We start from the raw sequence: 19,861 nt of genomic DNA on the forward strand, positions 1-19,861 counted from the left end.
CGATGAAATCCAAGCAGTCTCCTCTACTCCTCTGGCTGTCTGCTGTGACACATGCTGCACACCACATACTACGGCTGAGGCTGAACTGAACTGCAGGACACCTGGACACACAAAGTCTGTCTCCTGGTCAGGTAGGTGAGGTCGGTGTATGTATGTCAGGTAGGTGTATGTATGTCAGGTGGGTAGGTCAGTGTATGTATGTCAGGTAGGTGTATGTAGGTCAGTGTGTCAGGTAGGTGAGATTAGTGGTCAAAATTGATGGGCACTGCTAAGCAACCAGCAAGTGAACTTACCCCCGCCACACAACCCCACCGCCCAGCCAAAAAAAACAGTGCCGCGGCCACCCTGGACAATTCCCCCCCGTGGCAGCTTCGGGCTGAAGCCCCTGGTCTTTTTGCCACCTAGCAACACCCCTGGAGCCGAGGTTGCCTACCCCTGGTTTAAAGGGATGAGGTGGCAACCCTAGTTACAGGGGAGATTCGTAAAAAGAAACACCACTGTGTTTCAGATTGCATTCTATAAGTTATCTTTCATTTTGCCCATAGTTCCACTTTAAATGTTTTTATATAAAGGCTAAAACCACCCAAAACTGACATATCTGGGTGGAGCATTTTCAACCACCTTCCAGCTTCTTATAGTATTATATCTTATTATCTTCCCAGTGGGAGTTCCAGCTTACCACTGACTCAAAATGCTGTAGAATGTGTCATATTGGATGTACTGATCCCGTGTGATTTCTCAGGTGGTAGCTCCCAAGAAAATTAACTTGATGGAGGCTGAGCAGTCTCTGGTGGAGACTATGGCAGTGCTGAACCAGAAGAGGGCGGAGCTAAAATCGGTTGAGGATAGCTTGGCGACCCTGGAGGCCGATTTTCGGGAGAAAACAGAGGAGAAAGCCCAGCTGGAAATCAAAGTGGATTTATGTGCTAAGAAGCTAAAACGGGCAGAGAAGTTAATTGGAGGTCTTGGTGGAGAGAAACACAGGTGAGACTGGAAATCATTGTCATTTTTTTCAGAGATAAACATAGAGGGCTGGATTCAAGTAGAATTGCGCTTTTTTTACGGAGGCGCAGGGTAACGTTTTTGCCCTGCGCCCCCGCAAATTTACTGCGCTGCCCTTGATTCACAGAGCAGTAACTCCGTAAATTGCGTGGGCGCGCCGGCAAAATGCCCGGTGTAAGCGCGTGCAATTTAAATGATCCCGTAGGGGGCGGGAATCATTTAAATTAGGTGCGTTCCCGCGCCGATCGTAGAGCGCATGCTCCGTCTGGAAACTTTCCCGACGTGCATTGCAGCAAATGACGTCCAAATTATGTCATTTGCTTCAAAGTGAATGGCGTCCAGCGCCATTCACGAATCACCTACGTAAATTTCAAATTTCGCGACGCGGGAACGGCGGGTATACGTAACATTGGCTGCCCCTGCTAATAGCAGGGGCAGCCTTACGCAAAAACCGCCGTACGGAAACGTCGTAAATTGCGTACGCAGGGCTCGCGCAACGTTGTGAATCGGCGTTAGTATGCAATTTGCATACTATACGCTGAGCACAACGGGAACGCCACCTAGCGGGCATCGCAAGAATGCAGCCTAAGATATGCGGGCATAAGAGCCTTATGCCGCGCATATCTTAGGCTGCAGTCGGCGTAACGAGGTTCCTGAATCAGGAGCATTCGTTACGCCGGGGCAAGTAAGCAATTGCGCTGTGTAACTTATGGTTACACAGGCGCAATTGCTTCTTGAATCCAGCCCAGAGGCTACAATTGCTGACTTTGCCTTCTGCAAATGCTACTTCAATGTGGCTTTCCTGTTCTTCATATTTCATATGTTTGTCATGTTCATGTTCTGCATTCTTTCACATGGGGCCAAAGGTTCAGTATAACAGTTGGGCAAATGGCATTTTCAGACGCAAACCAGCAATGGTGCCCCCCTATATTTCTCTAAGACAAGGTTTATTTTAAAATGCCACAGGGCCTTCATCATATTAGTACTTGTTCCTCAACAGCTATAGGTAGTCAAAAAGCAAAACAACATCTGAATGCCTTTAAGGCGTTAGTTCCCCTTGACTACGCCATAATTCCCTCTCCACCAAATGATTTTGTACTAGTGCACAAAGCAAGGTCAATAAAGACATAGATGAGCGAGTCTGGGGTAGAGGAACTTGACTGGCCTGCACAGAGTCCCGACCTCGATAGAACATCTTTGGGATGAATTAGAGCGGAGACGGCGAGCCAGGCCTTCTTGTCAAACATCAGTGCCTCACCTCACAAATGCGCTTCTGGAAAAAATGGTCAAACCTTCCCATAGATACACTCCTAAACCTTTTGGACAGCCTTCCCAGAACAGTTGAAGCTGTTATAGCTGCAAAGGGTGGCCAACCTCAATATTGAACCCTATGGACTAAGACTGGGATACCACTTCAGCCCCGGAAAAATTTACCCCCTTCCTTACCAGAGCACTTTTTGCGATTCGGCACTGCGTCGCTTTAACTGACAATTGACGTCCTTTTTTCCCCACAAATAGAGCTTTCTTTTGGTGGTATTTGATCACCTCTGCGGCTTTTATTTTTTGCGCTATAAACAAAAATAGTGACAATTTTGAAAAAAAAAAAAACATTATTTTTTACTTTTTGCTGTAATAAATATCCCCAAAAAATCTATAAAAAAAAAAAATTTCCTCAGTTTAGGCTGATACGTATTCTTCTACATATTTTTGGTAAAAAAAACCCGCAATAAGCGTATATTGATTGGTTTGCGCAAAAGTTATAGGCCCGGATTCATAAAGCACTTACGCCGACGTATCTTTCTATACGCCGCGTAAGTGCACAGATGCGCCGTTGTATCTATGCGCCTGATTCTCAATGCTAGATACGCCTGAATTGTGGCTTCATCCGACCGACGTAAGTTTCCTACACCGTCGGAGCCTGGGTGCATATTTAAGCTGGCCGCAAGGGGTGCTTCCATTGATTTACACGTCGAATATGCAAATGACCGAGATACGCCGATTCACAACGTACTTGCGCCCGTCGCTGTAATCTACGCTGTTTACGTAAGGCGTATATCCGGCGTATAGTTATTCCACCTAAAGCAGGTGTAAGTCATGTTAGGGTATGGACGACGGAACAGCCGTCGTATTTTACGTAGTTTACATAAGTCGTACGTGAATGGAGCTGGGCGTAGGTTACGTTCACGTTGTAGGCATTGAGCCGGCGCATCTTAGGGAGTAAATTCAACGTGATTCTGAGCATGCGCACGCATGCGCCGTTCGTTCGGCCCTTCATTTGCATGGGGTCACGGTTAATTTAAATGTATCATGCCCACTACCTTCCTACTTTGAATTAGGCAGGCTTACGCCGGCCAATTTACGTTACGCTGGCGCAACGTAGGGGGCGAGTGCTTTGTGAATACTGCTCTTGCCTCTCAGAGTTACGTTGGCGTAGCGCATGTGAGATGCGCTACGCCGCTCTAAAGATGCGCCGATCTACCTGAATCCGGGCCATAGCGTCTACAAAATAGGGGATAGTTTTACTGCATTTTTTTTTTACTAAATTGTAATGGCGGTGATCTGCGATTTTTATTGTGACCGTGACATTGCGAAGGACATATTGGACACCATAATATCGGACATATTGGGACCATTCACATTTATACAGCGATTAGTGCTATAAAACTTCACTGATTACTGTATAAATGCGACTGGCAGGGAAGGGGTTAACACTAGGGGGCGCTGAAGGGGTTGAATGTATAACCTAATGTGTGATTCTAACTGTAGGGGGAGGGGACTCACAAGGGGAGGAGACCGATGTGTGTTCCTCTGTACTGGGAACACACATCTGTCTCCTCACCTGACAGGACCGTGGATCTGTGTGTTTACACACACAGATCCACAGTCCTGCCGTGATTGCGGGCAATCGCAGGTGCCCGGCGGACATCGCGGCCGTCGGGCACACGCACGAGTCGCGCGGCGGTGCGTGTGCCCCCCAGGCGACCGGTAAGCCCAGGACGTCATATGACGTCCACCCAGGATGGGAGATCCCATCTGTGGACGTCATATGACAATGGGCGGTAGGGAAGTGGTTAAAGTTCATGTGCATGTAAAGGCAGCTGTCCCAATACTTTTGACAATATAGTGTATCTATACAAAGGCTACTGTGTAGAGAAATTCACTTATGCCGCGTACACACGGTCAGAAGCTCGATGTGAGCTTTTGGTCGGAAATTCTGACCGTATGTAGGCCCCATCTGACTTTTTCTGTTGGAATTTCCGACAGAATTTCCGACAGCAAAAATTTGAGAGCTGGTTGTCAAATTTTCCGACGGGAAAAGTTCTTGACGGAAATTCCGATCGTCTGTATGCAACTCCGATGCGCAAAAAAACACGCATGCTCTGAATCAATTTGGCTCGTTGTAGTGTTGTACGTCACCGCGTTCTTGACGGTCTGAGTTTTGTGTGACCGTGTGTATGCAACACAAGTTTGAGCCAAAATTCAGTTGGAAAAATATTTCCGATCGTGTGTATGCGGCATTACAGTTGACAGGTAAAAACATGAAGGGCCAGATTCAGGAACGTTTTACGCCGGCGTATCTATTGATACGCCGCGTAAGTTAAAAGATGTGCTGTCGTATCTATGCGCTGTATTCTTAAAACAAGTTACGACTGAATTTTGGCTTAATACGACAGACGTAAGCCTCCTACGCCCTCGTATCTTAGGTGCATATTTAGGCTGGCCGCTTGGGGAGCTTCCGTTGATTTAAGTGTCGAATATGCAAATGAGCAAGATACGCTGATTCACAAACGTACTTGCGCCTGGCGCATTACTATACGCTGTTTATGTAAGGCGTACGACCGGCGTAACTTTACCCCTCATAAAGCAGGGGTAAGTCATGTTAACGTATGGACGTCGGAACACCCGTCGAAATTTACGTTGTTTACGTAAGTCGTACGTGAATAGGGCTGTGCGTAAGTTACGTTTACGTCGTAGGCAGTGTTCGACGTATCTTAGGCATTCTAGCCGACGTGATTTTGAGCATGCGCACTGGGATACGTCCACGGACGGCGCATGCACATGTTCGTTCGGCCCCTAATTTGCATGGGGTCACGGCTCATTGTAATACAACACGCCCACTGCATTGATAATTTGAATTAGGCGGGCTTACGCCGGCCCATTTACGCTACGTCGCCGTGACTTAGGGTGCAAGTTCTTTCTGAATACGGTACTCGCCTCTCTAAGTTACGGCGGCGTAGCGTATATGAGATGCGCTACGCCCGCCTAAAAATACGCCAGTCTTTCTGAATCTGGCTCGAAATGTTTTCTAGTTTTACCAACTTTGTCATGAGGAACATATAGTTCCACTTTGTACCTTTTCACTTAAACTTAATTATTTCCAGATGGTCCAATGCTGCAGACTCTCTGCAAAATGTTTATGATAATCTGACTGGGGATGTCCTTATATCGGCTGGTGTCATCGCCTATCTGGGAGCTTTTACTGCTGGATTCCGGCAAGAATGCACTAAAGACTGGAGCAAACTATGCAAGGTGAGAAGTCTTCAGTACAGACCTGTTTTACCAAGTACTGGGCAATTATATTTTTAGGCTAAAGTTGTTAACCTCAGGCAGATATAAAAGACACACATTAATGCGATTCTGTATTAATTAATTAATACATTGTTAATTTATTTTCTAAATCCAAGTGATGTAAGTACTTGAATTGACCTGGTCTTAGCTTCTGGCAATCTCTGTACAAGACTGGGAGAGAAAGGCAGCACAAGGAGCCAGTCAGTTGTGCTGCAGCGCTCATGTGCTAACAATGAACATGCTGATAGGACAGGAAAACATCACATGACAGAGATGATAGATGGGAGGGTAATAGTGCTTGCTGATACAAAGTGCAAAATAATAATAAATCCGACAATCTCAATGTGTCAGAAAAAAATGTGTCAGAAAAAAATGTTTCACTCCTAATCAATAATGACCCACCAAACATCAACAAAACGATGAGGGGGATAAGAAAGTGATTTTAGTAAAAACAAGAAACGACGGTGTGAATATTACCAAATGTGATAATGCAAAATCACACTAACAATAATTCGAATCTAATGTGATTAATAATAATAATGCATATGAACACAAACAGAAATTGTGTGTAAGTGGAACTTCAACATCCACTATCAGAATCGATGTATGGTGAAACAAATGATTGCAATTAACAAAACATGCATGATAAAATACGAAATTATAAAAAGTGAGTCTTTGTGCAAATGAAATGATTGATCAAGTGTTCAAAAACAATAATGACAGAATGCTTCAATCAATATTTTCCAAAGTGCATAAGTGCTCCACTGTAAACAAAAAGTCTACGATAAAGTACTTCAATCCATGATTTTCAAAAGTGCATAAGTGCTTGTAAACAAAGAAAAATGAAATCCACCATGGTTCCCACGGTGTAGATGTGCAGAAATAAAGTGCTATGTTTCCACAAGCCTCTTACCGTAAAAAAGGCTTAAATAAGCCTATATTGCTGCTGGCTTACCAAGCACAGCAGATACCGCTGAGGATCAGTGTCTCAGGGCCAGCCTGTTGCTCCAATCCCTCAGGTAAAGGTTCCTAGATCACAGCGGTAACACTTCCAGGGTGGATGGCACTCAACAAAAGGACAATGAAAGCTCCATAGCATAAAAACATATTGACGATTTAATAATAAATAAATAAATGCACTTACAAACAGTAATGTATCAAACGGCATGTAACGTGTATACTGGTTGTCTCCGCTCTCGGCCGCGAGCGGAGATGACGTCACCAACAGCTCTCCTCCTTACGTGTTACGTGGCTGGACACGCCACTTACTCATGAGTAAGTGGCGTGTCCAGCCATGTAACGCGTATCTGCTGTGCTTGGTAAGCCAGCAGCAATATAGGCTTATTTAAGCCTTTTTTAAGGAAGCATAGCACTTTATTTCTGCACATCTACACCGTGGGAACCATGGTGGATTTAACTTTTCTTTGTTTACAAGCACTTATGCACTTTTGAAAATCATGGATTAAAGCACTTTATCGTGGACTTTTTGTTTACAGTGGAGCACTTATGCACTTTGGAAAATATTGATTGAAGCATTCTGTCATTATTGTTTTTGAACACTTGATCAATCATTTCATTTGCACGATTGTGCACAAAGACTCACTTTTTATAATTTCGTATTTTATCATGCATGTTTTGTTAATTGCAATTTGTTTCACCATACATCGATTCTGATAGTGGATCTTGAAGTTCCACTTACACACAATTTCTGTTTGTGTTCATGTGCATTATTATTATTAATCACATTAGATTCTAATTATTGTTAGTGTGATTTTGCATTATCATATTTGGTAATATTCACACCATCGTTTCTTGTTTTTACTAAAATCACTTTCTTATCCCCCTCATCATTTTGTTGATGTTTGGTGGGTCATTATTGATCAGGAGTGAAACATTTTTTCCTGACACATTTTTTTCTAACACATTGAGATTGTCGGATTTATTATTATTTTGCACTTTGTATCAGCAAGCACCATTACCCTCCCATCTATTATTACTTGATCAGTGTGTGAGCACTTTCTGTTGTGGCTGCTGCTTAGCTCCTTATTTTAATTTTAATTTTATTTATATATTTATTTAGTCTTTATTGTTTTAGCTAGTGTGGTTTTGCGAATTAGTTTCCCCCATTATTCACATGACAGAGATGCTGATGCAGACTGGAGGCAGAGGCAAGACCTGTAAGTGTTGCTTCACTACAGCAGAAAAAAAATCAGGTCTCCAGCCCTGTGAAAGCTGTGTTGTGTGGCATAGCTGTGTAAATCTCAGGACTAGATTGGCAAGAGGCTCTAATGCCCCTGAGCAGGAAAAAAGATTTAAATTTGTATTCTGCAATCTTGATTGTCCTTTAGTGTGGTCTGGGACTAAACATTATTAATTTGCGGCAAAATATGTTTATAAAGCTCCTGGAAATTAGGTGCAAAAATGTCTTCACCTGGGTTATATGCTCTGACCACCTACCACAACCATTGTAAAGGATTGTATTTTTCTTTCAATTGTAAAAATTGCAGGAGAGAATGAGGGCACCAAGGTGGACAGCTATAGTGCAGAGACATGTAGCAGGAAGGTGTTACAATTGAACTACCTAAAAGATGTAATATCTTAAAAATTAAAAGCCTACCAAAATCCACCCGAAAAGGAGGTTTACATTTTAGGTTCTTAACCTGGCTCTTGTTCTGGCCGGGCGTCATATGACGTTCTTGGCCCTCTAGGGGGCACGCGTGCGCCCGCCGCGTCACTAGGGAACCGATGCGCGTGCCCGGCTTCCGCGATGTCCGCCGGGCACCCACGATTGCCCAGGAACAGAGCAGGACTGTGGATTTGTGTGTGTAAACGCACAGATCCACGTCCTGTCAGGTGAGAGGAGACCGATGGTGTGTTCCCAGTACAGAGGAACATCGATCAGTTTCCTCCCCTTGGGAGTCCCCCTGCCTCTACAGTTAGAATCACTCCCTAGGTAACACATTTAACCCCTTGAGCACCCCCTAGTGTTAACCCCTTCCCTGCCAGTCACATTTATACAGTAATCCGTGCATTTTTATAGCACTGATCGCTGTATAAATGTGAATGGTCCCAAAATAGTGTTAAAAATCTCCGATATGTCCGCCGCAATATCGCAGTCACGAAATAAATAAATATATATATATATATATATATATATATATATATATATATATATATATATATATATATATATATATATATATATATATAAAAATGCCATAAATCTATCCCCTATTTTGTAGACGCTATAACTTTTGCGCAAACCAATCAATGTACACTTATTGCGTTTTTTTTTTTTTTACCAAACATATGTAGAAGAATACATATCGGCCTGAACTGGGGAGAAAATTTGTTAAAAAAATAAATAAAAAAAATGGATATTTATTATAGCAAAAAGTAAAAAAATATTGTGTTGTTTTCAAACTTGTCACTTTTCTTTTGTTTATAGCACAAAATAAAAAACACAGAGGTGATCAAATACCACCAAAAGAAAGCTCTATTTGTGGGAGAAAAAAATATATTTCATTTGGGTACAGTGTTGTATGACCGCGCAATTGTCATTTAAAGTGTGACAGCGCTGAAAGCTGAAAAATGGCCTGGGCAGGAAGGGGGTTTAAGTGCCCCTTATTGAGGTGGTTAAAGTTCTTTCAGATTTCTAAAAAAATATTTATTTATTTCTCAGAGTAAAACGATCCCATGTTCTGAGGACTTTTCCTTGAGTAAAACCCTTGGAGACCCCATTCAAATCAGAGCCTGGAATATTGCTGGATTACCAACAGATAACTTCTCTATAGACAATGGGGTCATTGTGAGCAACTCACGGCGATGGTAAGTAACCGCTAGGAGTAAGAACAGCCTGAATACAAACCAAATTCTTCCACAATGATGTCAGTTTAATGTTATTAAAAGTCCTTTTCCATAAAGTGGTCAATACATATCTTTTTATTATTTAGGCCTTTAATGATTGACCCCCAGAGCCAAGCTAACAAGTGGATTAAGAATTCAGAAAAGGAGAACAAGCTGAGTGTTATCAAATTAACAGATTCAGACTACATGCGGACTCTGGAGAACTGTATCCAGTTTGGCACTCCTCTTCTTCTGGAGAATGTTGGGGAAGATCTGGATCCATCACTGGAGCCACTGCTACTGAAACAGATATTTAAACAGGGTATGTCATCAGTCTCTCTGTACATCGTTATTATACCCATACACCATACTTACCCATAATGTGAACTTTCAGTGGTTAATAGTCTTTTTTTGTTTAATGCTTTCTATTGGGAACAGATGAAGGTAATCTGAATATTTTTGCTTCTATGTTTGTAGAATGCATGTAATTCAGTGGCCCCTGGTCCTCCTTTTCGGGGGTCCCCCCATGGCACTTTTGGCTCCTTCTCTTTTCGAGTGCCCCCACAGAGGGCTACTTTCCATGGGGGCACTCGTGCAGGCGCCCCCCGGCTCCCATGTCACTAGATGGCTCCCGCTGCTATCAATCTATCTAATGAGGACCCGAGACAGTGTCCGGAGCTGCTGTGCTCGTCCCCGTCTCTGGAAGCATCAGGCTCAGGCAAGAAAATGGGGGGGGGGGGGAGCTGCAGTGCAAAAGGTTTTTCACCCTAATGCATAGAATTCATTAAGGTAAAAAACCATGAGCGCTTACACCCCCTTTAAGTATACCGAACTAGATTAAGGGTGCCTTCTAACTGTATCTTTGCCAACATTCTTGAGAGTAGTATAAGAAAACAAGTGTTCATTGGGGTATGTGAGACTTTTTAGGCACCAATGCATTTCAAATAAGTCTTTATCAGGGGCTGGTAAATTTAAAATGTATAAAGTACAGGGTGGGCCATTTATATGGATACACCAAAAACAAAAGTTGGATTCAAAATGTCCGACTTCAAAATGGCCGCTATGGTCACCACCCATCTTGAAAAGTTTCCCCCCTTACATATACTAATGTGCCACAAACAGGAAGTTAATATCACCAACCATTCCCATTTTATTAAGGTGTATCCATATAAATGGCACTGTACAGTATAACAACAATAAACATACCCCTAGTATAACATACATGTTCCAAGATATTATTATACTATAGTCCAAGAAGACTAAGGCTGACCATACATAATAGAATTTTCTTACACAATTTTCCTTTAGATTAACCAAAACTACACAATACGGGGTAAACCCAAACACTTTAAATTTGTATACAATTAGGCAAGCTCTTGCACTACATAGTTGAAGGTAAATCTAAAGGAAATTGAACAAGAAAAGTGTATAATGCATGGCCAGCTTTACATCACAGATACTGAGCAGCCAAACAAAATTTAAAAGTAATCCCAGTTTGTGAACCCGGAGAATTCCCGGACAGATGCATGAATCATGTAGTGCTTACAAGGACCCAGGAGATCTGAGCATGCACATAACAGCACTATATACAGATTGAACATAATTAGATAGTGGTTATATCTTAAAACCCTCAAAATAAAAATAAAAAAGCTGCAGCACATGCTCCAGTTTGTACCTCCACCCAAATCTCAGACATCCCAACCTGCAAAAACTCATTTCAGGGAAGCGGCACTCCGAGGCCGCATAAACACCGCAAACCAACTCCCCCAAAGACAGGGGCACACCACCCCGGCATTTTTTTTTTAAATCACTCCTTATGTCCCTATGAAAATGGGTTAAATTGGCCAGATTCACGTATCTGGGCGCATCTTTGTGCGGGCGTAGCGTATCCTATTTATGCTACGCCTCCGCAACTTAGACAGGCAAGTGCAGTATTCACAAAGCACTTGCTCCGTAAGTTGCGGCGGCGTAGGGTAAATGGGCCGGCGTAAGCCAGCGTAATTCAAAGTTGGCTGGTAGAGGGCGTGTTGTATGGAAATGAATCGTGACCCCACGTAAATGACGCGCCTAACGAACGGCGCATGCTCAGTATCACGTCAAATTTTCTCCCTAAGTTACTCCGGCTCAATGCTTAGTCGACGTGAACGTAACCTACGCCCATCCCCATTCACGAACGACTTACGCAAACAACGTAAAATACGACGCTGTTCCGACGTTTCCGACGTCCATACCTTAACATTACTTACCCCTGCTTTATGAGGGGTAAAGTTACGCCGGTCTTACGCCTTACGTAAACAGCATATATTAATACGCCGGGCGCAAGTACGTTCGTGAATCGGCGTATCTAGCTCATTTGCATATTCAACGCGGAAATCTACGGAAGCGCCCCTAGTGGCCAGCGTAAATATGCACCCAAGATACAACGGCGTAGGAGACTTACGTCGGTCGTATCTTGGCAACAGTGAGGCGTATCTGATTCTATGAATCAGTCGCATAGATACGACGGCGCACTTTCGGACTTACGACGGCGTACATGGAGATACGCCGTCGTAAGTCCTTTGTGAATCTGGCCCAGAGTCTTGATGGAGCTCTGTAGATTGGAGATCCTTCAGAGTCTTGGGTGGTACAGGATCTCCAAACTACAGAGCCCCAATCAGAAATAGCAAGATCCAGAGAAAGCTGCCAGAGCAGTTTTCTCTGTTTCAAATCTATGCTCTGTAGCTCTGCAGCCCGCCAATATGCAGACTCTGTGTCCACTTTAACCCCATTTTCATAGGGACAGAGCCTCGCTCTGCCACAATAGTGTTTCTGTGGAAGGGGGTCGGGTATGTAGCAGTGAATGGTGTCAGTCATTTTTTATTTTTATGTATTGATTTGTTTACAATTTTATTGTTTGAGGCCCCGTACACACGACCAGTTTCCTCGGCAGAATTCAGCTTCCGACCGAGTTTCTGACTGAATTCTGCCGAGGAAACTGGTCGTGTGTACACTTTCGGCCGAGGAAGCCGACGAGGAGCTCGACGAGGAAATAGAGAACATGTTCTCTATTTCCTCGTTGTTCTATGGGAGCTCTCGTCCCGCCGAGCTCCTCGGCGGCTTCAGTGCTGAACTGGCCGAGGAACTCGATGTGTTTGGCACGTCGAGTTCCTCGGCCGTGTGTACGAGGCCTTAAAAACATTTCACAGTTCTTTTTGGGGAAAGGGGATTGGTGCAGTGGACAGTGTTGGCAGGGCAGGGGGGAGTGGTGTCAGTAGTTTTTTATTTTATATATTTTTTTACACTTTAATTTTGTTTTAATCTTTTTACAATTCATTTTTTTATATTTTTTTATGGGCTTTGGTGAGATATCAGGGGAATGATCGGTGTGGGGGAGAACAGCTGTGAACACCGATCTCTCTGTATAGATTTTTAGCTGACAGCCGCAGGAGGGAGAGAAGGAGAAGCGTCTGTCAGCTAAAATCTATACAGGGAGATTGGTGTTCACAGCTGTCCGCCCAGCCGCATCGATCATTTCAGGGATATCGGGAGGCGTTGTGGGTGTGCGGGAGAGGCCACAGAAATGCGGGAGACTCCCGCACCTTGTGGGAGACTTGGGATGTCTGAAAAGTAGATAGCAAGGATATGTTAAAAAAAAAGCTGAACAACATTACCTGAAAAGTATGGCACGGATTCACAGACACTGGTGCATATTTATGCCGCCGTAGCATATCTCCTTTACGCTACGCCGACGCAGCACAGAGAGGCAAGCACTGAATTCACAAAGCCAGTGCTTCCAAATCTGCGCTGGGTTTCCAAGGCGTAAGTCGGCGTAAGTGGAAGTGGGCGTGAGCCATGCTAATGAGGTGTGACCCCATGCAAATGATGGGCCGAGCGCCAGACAGATACGTATCGCCAACTGCGCATTGCGCCGTCCCATGGATGCATCCCAGTGCGCATGCTCACAAACACGTCGGAACAACTGCCTAAGATACGCCGGATCACTGCCTAAGGCGTGAACGTAACCTACGCCTAGTCATATTCACGTCCTACGTAAAATACGTTGGCTTGTGTTCCCTGGTGCAGCCCTTTGCATGGATGTTGCTGAGTTACACCTCCTTTATGGGGCATAACTTTACACCGGATGTATGACTTTACGCGCACTGCGTCGGACGGACGGACGTTTGTGAATCGGCGTATCTCCCTCATTTGCATATGTGAATAGAAAATCAATGGTAGCGCCAAATACGTCCAGCGTAAATATGCTCCCACTCTACCCCAGCGTAGGCAAGTTACATCGGTCGGATGAAGCCTATTTTCAGGCGTATCTTAGTTTTGTGGGCGCGGCGCACAGATACGACAGCGCATATTTGCACTTACGCGGCGTATCTTGAGATACGTCGGCGCAAGTGCTTTGTGAATCAAGGCCTATATTTATAGTTCGTATAGCTAGCTTGAGTACTGTATATCATTATAATTACCAATAAGAATATACTCATAAGTACTGGGGGTAATAGTTTGAGTATATAAAAAGATGGGTTATCTTAGCCAAAATCTATAGAAAATGTATCCATATACACTGCTAATTAATTGCATGTATCACAGTCTATAAAATCAAAGGGTGTTGTACATTGTTGTTACTTCTTCATAATGTGGACGTTCAGTAGTTAATACTCTTGTTTAATGCTTCCTGTCGGGAACAGATGAAGGTAATGTACACCAAATGTTTTCGCTTTTATGTCTGTAGAATGCATGTGATTCACTTATATAGGTTATGGCTATGTGCATGAATGGCGTATGTTTCTGATACTCATTAGAACTGAAAAAAGTTGCTTAGACAAGTGTGGGAATCTCTTCAATATTACAGAACAAGTCTAGTTAAATGTGATTAACTACTGCTAGTTAGACAGGAGATGCTATTGTATTAGGGCCTCATTGATTTTTGCATGCTGCTTTTTGGCTCCAGCACAATATGAGCAGCCGAGCACCTAATGGGCTGCTCATATTTCACAGATGTGGTCATGACACATGTAGGCCAAATCTGTTTCTAATCTGAATGTCAAAAAAAAAGAGAATGATTCAGGCAACTCGTGAGTTGATATACAGTGCCTTGAAAAAGTATTCACACCCCTTGAAATTTTCCACATTTTGTCATGTTACAACCAAAAACCTAAATGTATTTTATTGGGATTTTATGTCATAGACCAACACAAAATGGCAGATAATTGTGAAGTGGAAGGAAAATGATAAATGGTTTTCATAAATATGTGAAAAGGCGTGCATTTGTATTTAGCCCCCTTTACTCTGATACCCCTAACTAAAATCAAGTGGAAACAATTGCCTTCAAAAGTCACCTAATTGGTAAATAGAGCCCATCTGTGTGTAATTTAATTTTAGTATAAATACAGCTGTTCTGTGAAGCCCTCAGAGGTTTGTTAGAGAACATACGTGAACAAACAGAAGGCCAAGGAACAAACCAGACAGGTCAGGGATAAAGTTTTGGAGAAGTTTAAAGCAGGGTTAGGGTATATCATAATATCCCAAGCTTTATACATCTCACGGATCACTGTTCAATTCATCGTCCGAAAATGGAAAAAGTATGACGCAACTGCAAACCTACCAAGACATGGCCGTCCACTTAAACTGACAGGCCGGGTAAGGAGAGCATTAATCCGAGAAGCAGCCAAGAGGCCCATGGTAACTTTGGAGGAACTACAGAGATCCACAGCTCAGGTGGGAGAATCTGTCCACAGGACAATTTTTAGTCATGCACTCCACAAATCTGGCCTTTATGGAAGAATGGAATAAGAAAGCCATTGTTGAGGAAATCCATAAGAAGTATGGTTTGACGTTTGCGAGAAGCCGTATGGGGGACACAGCAAACATGTGGAAGAAGGTGCTGTGGTCAGATGAGACCAACATGGTGGTGGCAGCTTCATGTTGTGGGCATGCTTTTCTTCAGCAAGGACAGGGAAGCTGGTCAGAGTTGATGGGAAGATGGATGGAGCCAATTACAGGGCAATCTTAGAAGAAAACCCTTTTAAAGTCTGCAAAAGACTTGAGACTGGGGAGGAGGTTCACCTTCCATCAGGACAACGACACTAAACATACAGCCAGAGCTACAATGGAATGATTTAGATCACAGCATATTCATGTGTTAGAATGGCCCTGCCGAAGTCCAGGCCTAAATCCAATTGAGAATCTGTGGTAAGATTTGAAAATTGCTGTTCACAGACGCTCTCCATCCAATCTGACAGATTTTGAGCTATTTTGCAAAGAAGAATGGGCAAAAATTTTACTCTCTAGATGTGCAAAGCTGGTAGAGACATCCCAGGGGTCAAGTCCTGGGGAAAAAAGTGTGGGAAAAAAAAAATAATAATACGCTCATTTGCATAATTTCGAAACGGCATGTTTTTATTTATTTTTTCGATCCACTGTACCTTAGTAATCCTTTATGTTACTTAAAGTTCTTTCTAAATCCCACGATAACTCGCGGCAGACCTCCGCAATGTCTCCTGGGAACAATGACAAAAGCTCCCAGGAGACATTGCGCCATCGAGGAAGTGACGGAATACCCACACACTACCCGATGAATCCATATACAGGAAGCGGCCAGTAACATAAAGGATTACTAAGGTTCGCCTGCCCCTGACAGTGACTCGAGCTGGGCATCGCCGCTTAGTGAAGGATTGGCTCGGGCGGCTCGGCTGCTCTTGGCTGCTCTAGTCCTGCAAAGGGAACTGCGTTCTTGCTGTGAAAAAAGTGCAGGAACTCCGTTCCCACAGGACTTGAGCCCTGAGACATCCCCAAATAAACTTGTAGCTGTAATTGCAGTGAAAGGCGGTTCTACAAAGTATTGACTCAGGGGGGCTGAATACAAATGCACACCACACTTTTCAAATAAAAAAATTTGAAAATCATTTATCGTTTTCCTTCCCCTTCACAATTATTTGCCACTTTGTGCTGGTCAATCAAATAAAATCCCAATAAAATACATTTACGTTTTTGGTTGTAACATGACAAAATATGAAACATTTCAATAGGTTTGAAAACGTAAACCACTATAAGCCTAATATGTTATTTCTATCATGTACACTACCTTCTTGCAGCCAGCCATAGATCAGCTTTCATTGGTCTAGCTTCACTAAACCTGTAAAAATTTAATTTGGCTCCATGAAGAAACAGCACTTTAAGCTGGTCATACAGTGGTGGAATTTCATACAAAAAAGTATGAAAAATGTAATCAGTACATTTGATAATGCCACCAGAGACTCGATGAATGTCATTCAAATGTACTTTAAAATTTAGTTTGCTTTTAGCATTCAATTTTAGAATGAATGGAATTCCCCAAATAAAAAAACACATTCACTGTTAGAAGTTTTTGTTTGAGAAAAATTTCCATCCAAAATTTTGGTAGATTTCAACCCATTAACTATTAGAGAATTGAACACATTTTTTTTTTTAAAGAAATTCTAAATGTGTATAATTTACTGTGGGACAAATGGCATTATGGTATACACAATATATTAAAGAAAAGTTGACTACTTCCTTGTGACTTATACTTTTGTGAGTCCTGCCATGTCTAGATCTGAACCAGATTTAGATAAGTGAGTGTAATAAAGACACTGTCCTGCTTTTTTGGTGTTGAGTCCATTATCTGTTCTACTATCTCTAAGTTTGCTGAATGATGTATATTATAATTTATAACTGAATTCTGTCATTTTCAGGGGGTATGGACTGCATCCGACTTGGGGAAACAACTATTGAATATTCAAGCGATTTTAGGTTCTACATGACAACTAAACTTAGAAATCCACATTATCTGCCTGAATTGGCAACTAAAGTCTCTCTGTTAAACTTCATGATCACCCCTGAGGGTCTGGAAGACCAGTTACTTGGGATCGTTGTGGCGAAAGAAAGGTTGGTACTAGTAAAAGGGTATATGTGAAAATAAATATATATATATATATATATATATATATATATATATATATATATATACACGGTATATATATATATATATATATATATATATATATATATATATACACGGTATAGATATATATATCTATAGATAGATAGATAGCTATAGATATGGATATATATCTATATATATATATATATATATAAAAAAAAAAAATTTTGGGAGAGGGGGTGTTTTGTTTAATGTGATTCTGTTTGTATAATTTATAAAAATAAAAAAGGATCTGATTAAAAAAAATATATATACATGGACATAAATTAAATGTGTTGCTTGTTGAAGTAAGGGAGCATTCTTGTCTAGTTACAAAAACATTGACTAAGTTGCAAGAAATGAAAATTTCAACACTGTTTTACAGAGCTGAAGCAGTATTGGGATGAACCCCAAAAATATCTCCCAGCTTAATATATCCAGCATGATATGTCAAGCATAAATCCAGTGTACTCCGCTAGGATAACTCGGCTGTATAAAGAAGAAGGGGGCTGACCTAGCACCAAAATGACAGGGAAAAGAGTGACAAAAGCCAACTAAGGGCTTGTGTGAATTGAAAAATGCATTTTGTTTTCTTGTGCATTTTACATGCATTTGACATAAGTTTGAGACACTTTATTGTTGGGTGCATTTTACCTCCTTCTGACCAGCAGTTAACCTGCTTCTAAGCTGCCATGTTCCCATTGACTTGTACAAAGAGAGGAAATGCTGACATGGTTTTACGAGCCTGACGTTGCAGTACAGTGGTTTAATTATTGTTCCTTCATTATAGACCAGAGCTTGAAGAAGAGAGGAATGCGCTGATCTTGCAATCGGCTTCTAATAAAAAGCAGCTAAAGGAAATTGAAGACAAAATACTGGAGACCTTACAGTCCTCAGAGGGAAACATCTTGGAAGATGAGAGTGCCATCCAGATCTTAGACTCTGCCAAGATCATGTCCAATGAGATTGCCAAAAAGCAACAGGTTAGCAATAATTAATGGAAACCTGTAGTGGTAAGACAATGGACGCTGCCATTATTGAGCTGTCCTCTTGGAAATAAGAATTGCCTGGCTGTCATTCTAACCTTCTGTTTTCAGAAACACATGAATAGATCAGCCGTATTGACTTCACATGCTACATGCTTGTTTTAGGTCAATGAACCTCAAAGTTCAAAGCCAAAGATAACCAGGCAATTAGTATTACAGAAGCAGGCCAAAAGTGGGATCCTATGTGTGTATCTCTCACTACTGTATTTCCCTACATATCTATTTGCTGTATTGTAGAACCATGTAATTCTTTCAGTTTATATTCTGTTATTTTCTGTTTCATATTTCTATAGATTGCAGAGAAAACCGAATTGAAGATAGCAGAGTCGCGAGAAGGCTACAGGCCCATTGCAAAGCACTCATCTGTCCTTTTCTTCAGTATTGCTGACCTGGCTAACATTGACCCCATGTATCAGTATGCCCTCAACTGGTTTGTCAACCTTTACATAAACTCCATTCAGGACAGGTTAGTGTTTTTTTTTTTTTGTATTATTACCTGCCAAAGCTTTTTTATCTTTTAATTTGGAACTTGCTTTCTGTTGTTAATAAAATTAAGAAATATTCTCATTTGCAGAGTAATTTCTGGAGCTGAATTTGAAACGCTTGCCCCCTTTGACCAACTGCCTCCCTCCTTTAAAACTTAGCTTAAAGCCAGGGGTGCCCAAACTTTTTTCAAAGAGGGCCAGATTTGATGAAGTGAACATGCGTGAGGGACGACCATTTTGCCTGACATTCTTTGAATCATTAAAATTAAATGCAAATTAACTAATACACTGCCCAACAAGAATTCTCTTGCCTTTGTGGCTGTGTGTGTTGAAGAGTCTAAAGATGAGCTTGGGCATTTTTTTGGGATATACCGTATTTATCTGCGTATAACATGCACAAGCTTATAACACCCACCTTCACTTTAATAATATATATTTTAAATAAAGAACTGTGAAGCAAAATAAGGGTCAGTTCCCATCAATGCAACCTAATCAGTGCCTCACCATTGCCATGAATGCAGCCTCACCATTGCAATTAATGCAGCCCCACCATTGACATGAATGCAGTCTCTGAATGCCCGGCGCTTGGGGATTCGTTGGGGGCTACAAAAGAGATATATATCCCAATTTCCAGTGGGGCCACATTAAAACGAAACACGGGCCGCAATTGGCCCCCGAGCCTGACTTTGGACATGCCTGGCTTAAAGCTATCCATTCACAGCTAGTTTCTTCTTTTTTTTTCTTCAGCCAGCGGACAGACCAAAAAAAAATTGACAGATTCCTTGATCCACACAAACGAGGTGGATGGAGAGACATTGTTTTCTGACAGCCACTTCTGCTACTGTCAGAAAAAACTGATCAGCGCCCGCAGCCTATTGACTGTAGCCGCTGATCAAGAAAAGTTTTCCAATTTGTCTGTTCAACAGAAGTCTACTAATTGACTTGTGTCAAGAAGGAAGGGCCAAACACTGATCAAAATGTGT

At 42.2% G+C, this 19,861-nt stretch overlaps 1 protein-coding gene across 1 annotated transcript in view; it reads left to right on the forward strand.

Annotated features, from left to right (window-relative positions):
- The window catches only part of DNAH12 (dynein axonemal heavy chain 12), a 156,725-nt gene that overhangs the window by 102,584 nt on the left and 34,280 nt on the right, over positions 1 to 19,861 (forward strand). The window contains exons 49-55 of the mRNA XM_040359238.1: positions 743 to 984; positions 5,385 to 5,532; positions 9,254 to 9,399; positions 9,525 to 9,739; positions 17,121 to 17,313; positions 18,138 to 18,330; positions 18,687 to 18,859. Coding sequence (XP_040215172.1) covers positions 743 to 984; positions 5,385 to 5,532; positions 9,254 to 9,399; positions 9,525 to 9,739; positions 17,121 to 17,313; positions 18,138 to 18,330; positions 18,687 to 18,859 — 1,310 coding nt within the window. The remainder of the gene's footprint in view (positions 1 to 742; positions 985 to 5,384; positions 5,533 to 9,253; positions 9,400 to 9,524; positions 9,740 to 17,120; positions 17,314 to 18,137; positions 18,331 to 18,686; positions 18,860 to 19,861) is intronic.

The sequence above is a fragment of the Rana temporaria genome, chromosome 7 (genome assembly GCF_905171775.1).
Source record: "Rana temporaria chromosome 7, aRanTem1.1, whole genome shotgun sequence".
Taxonomy (NCBI): domain Eukaryota; kingdom Metazoa; phylum Chordata; class Amphibia; order Anura; family Ranidae; genus Rana; species Rana temporaria.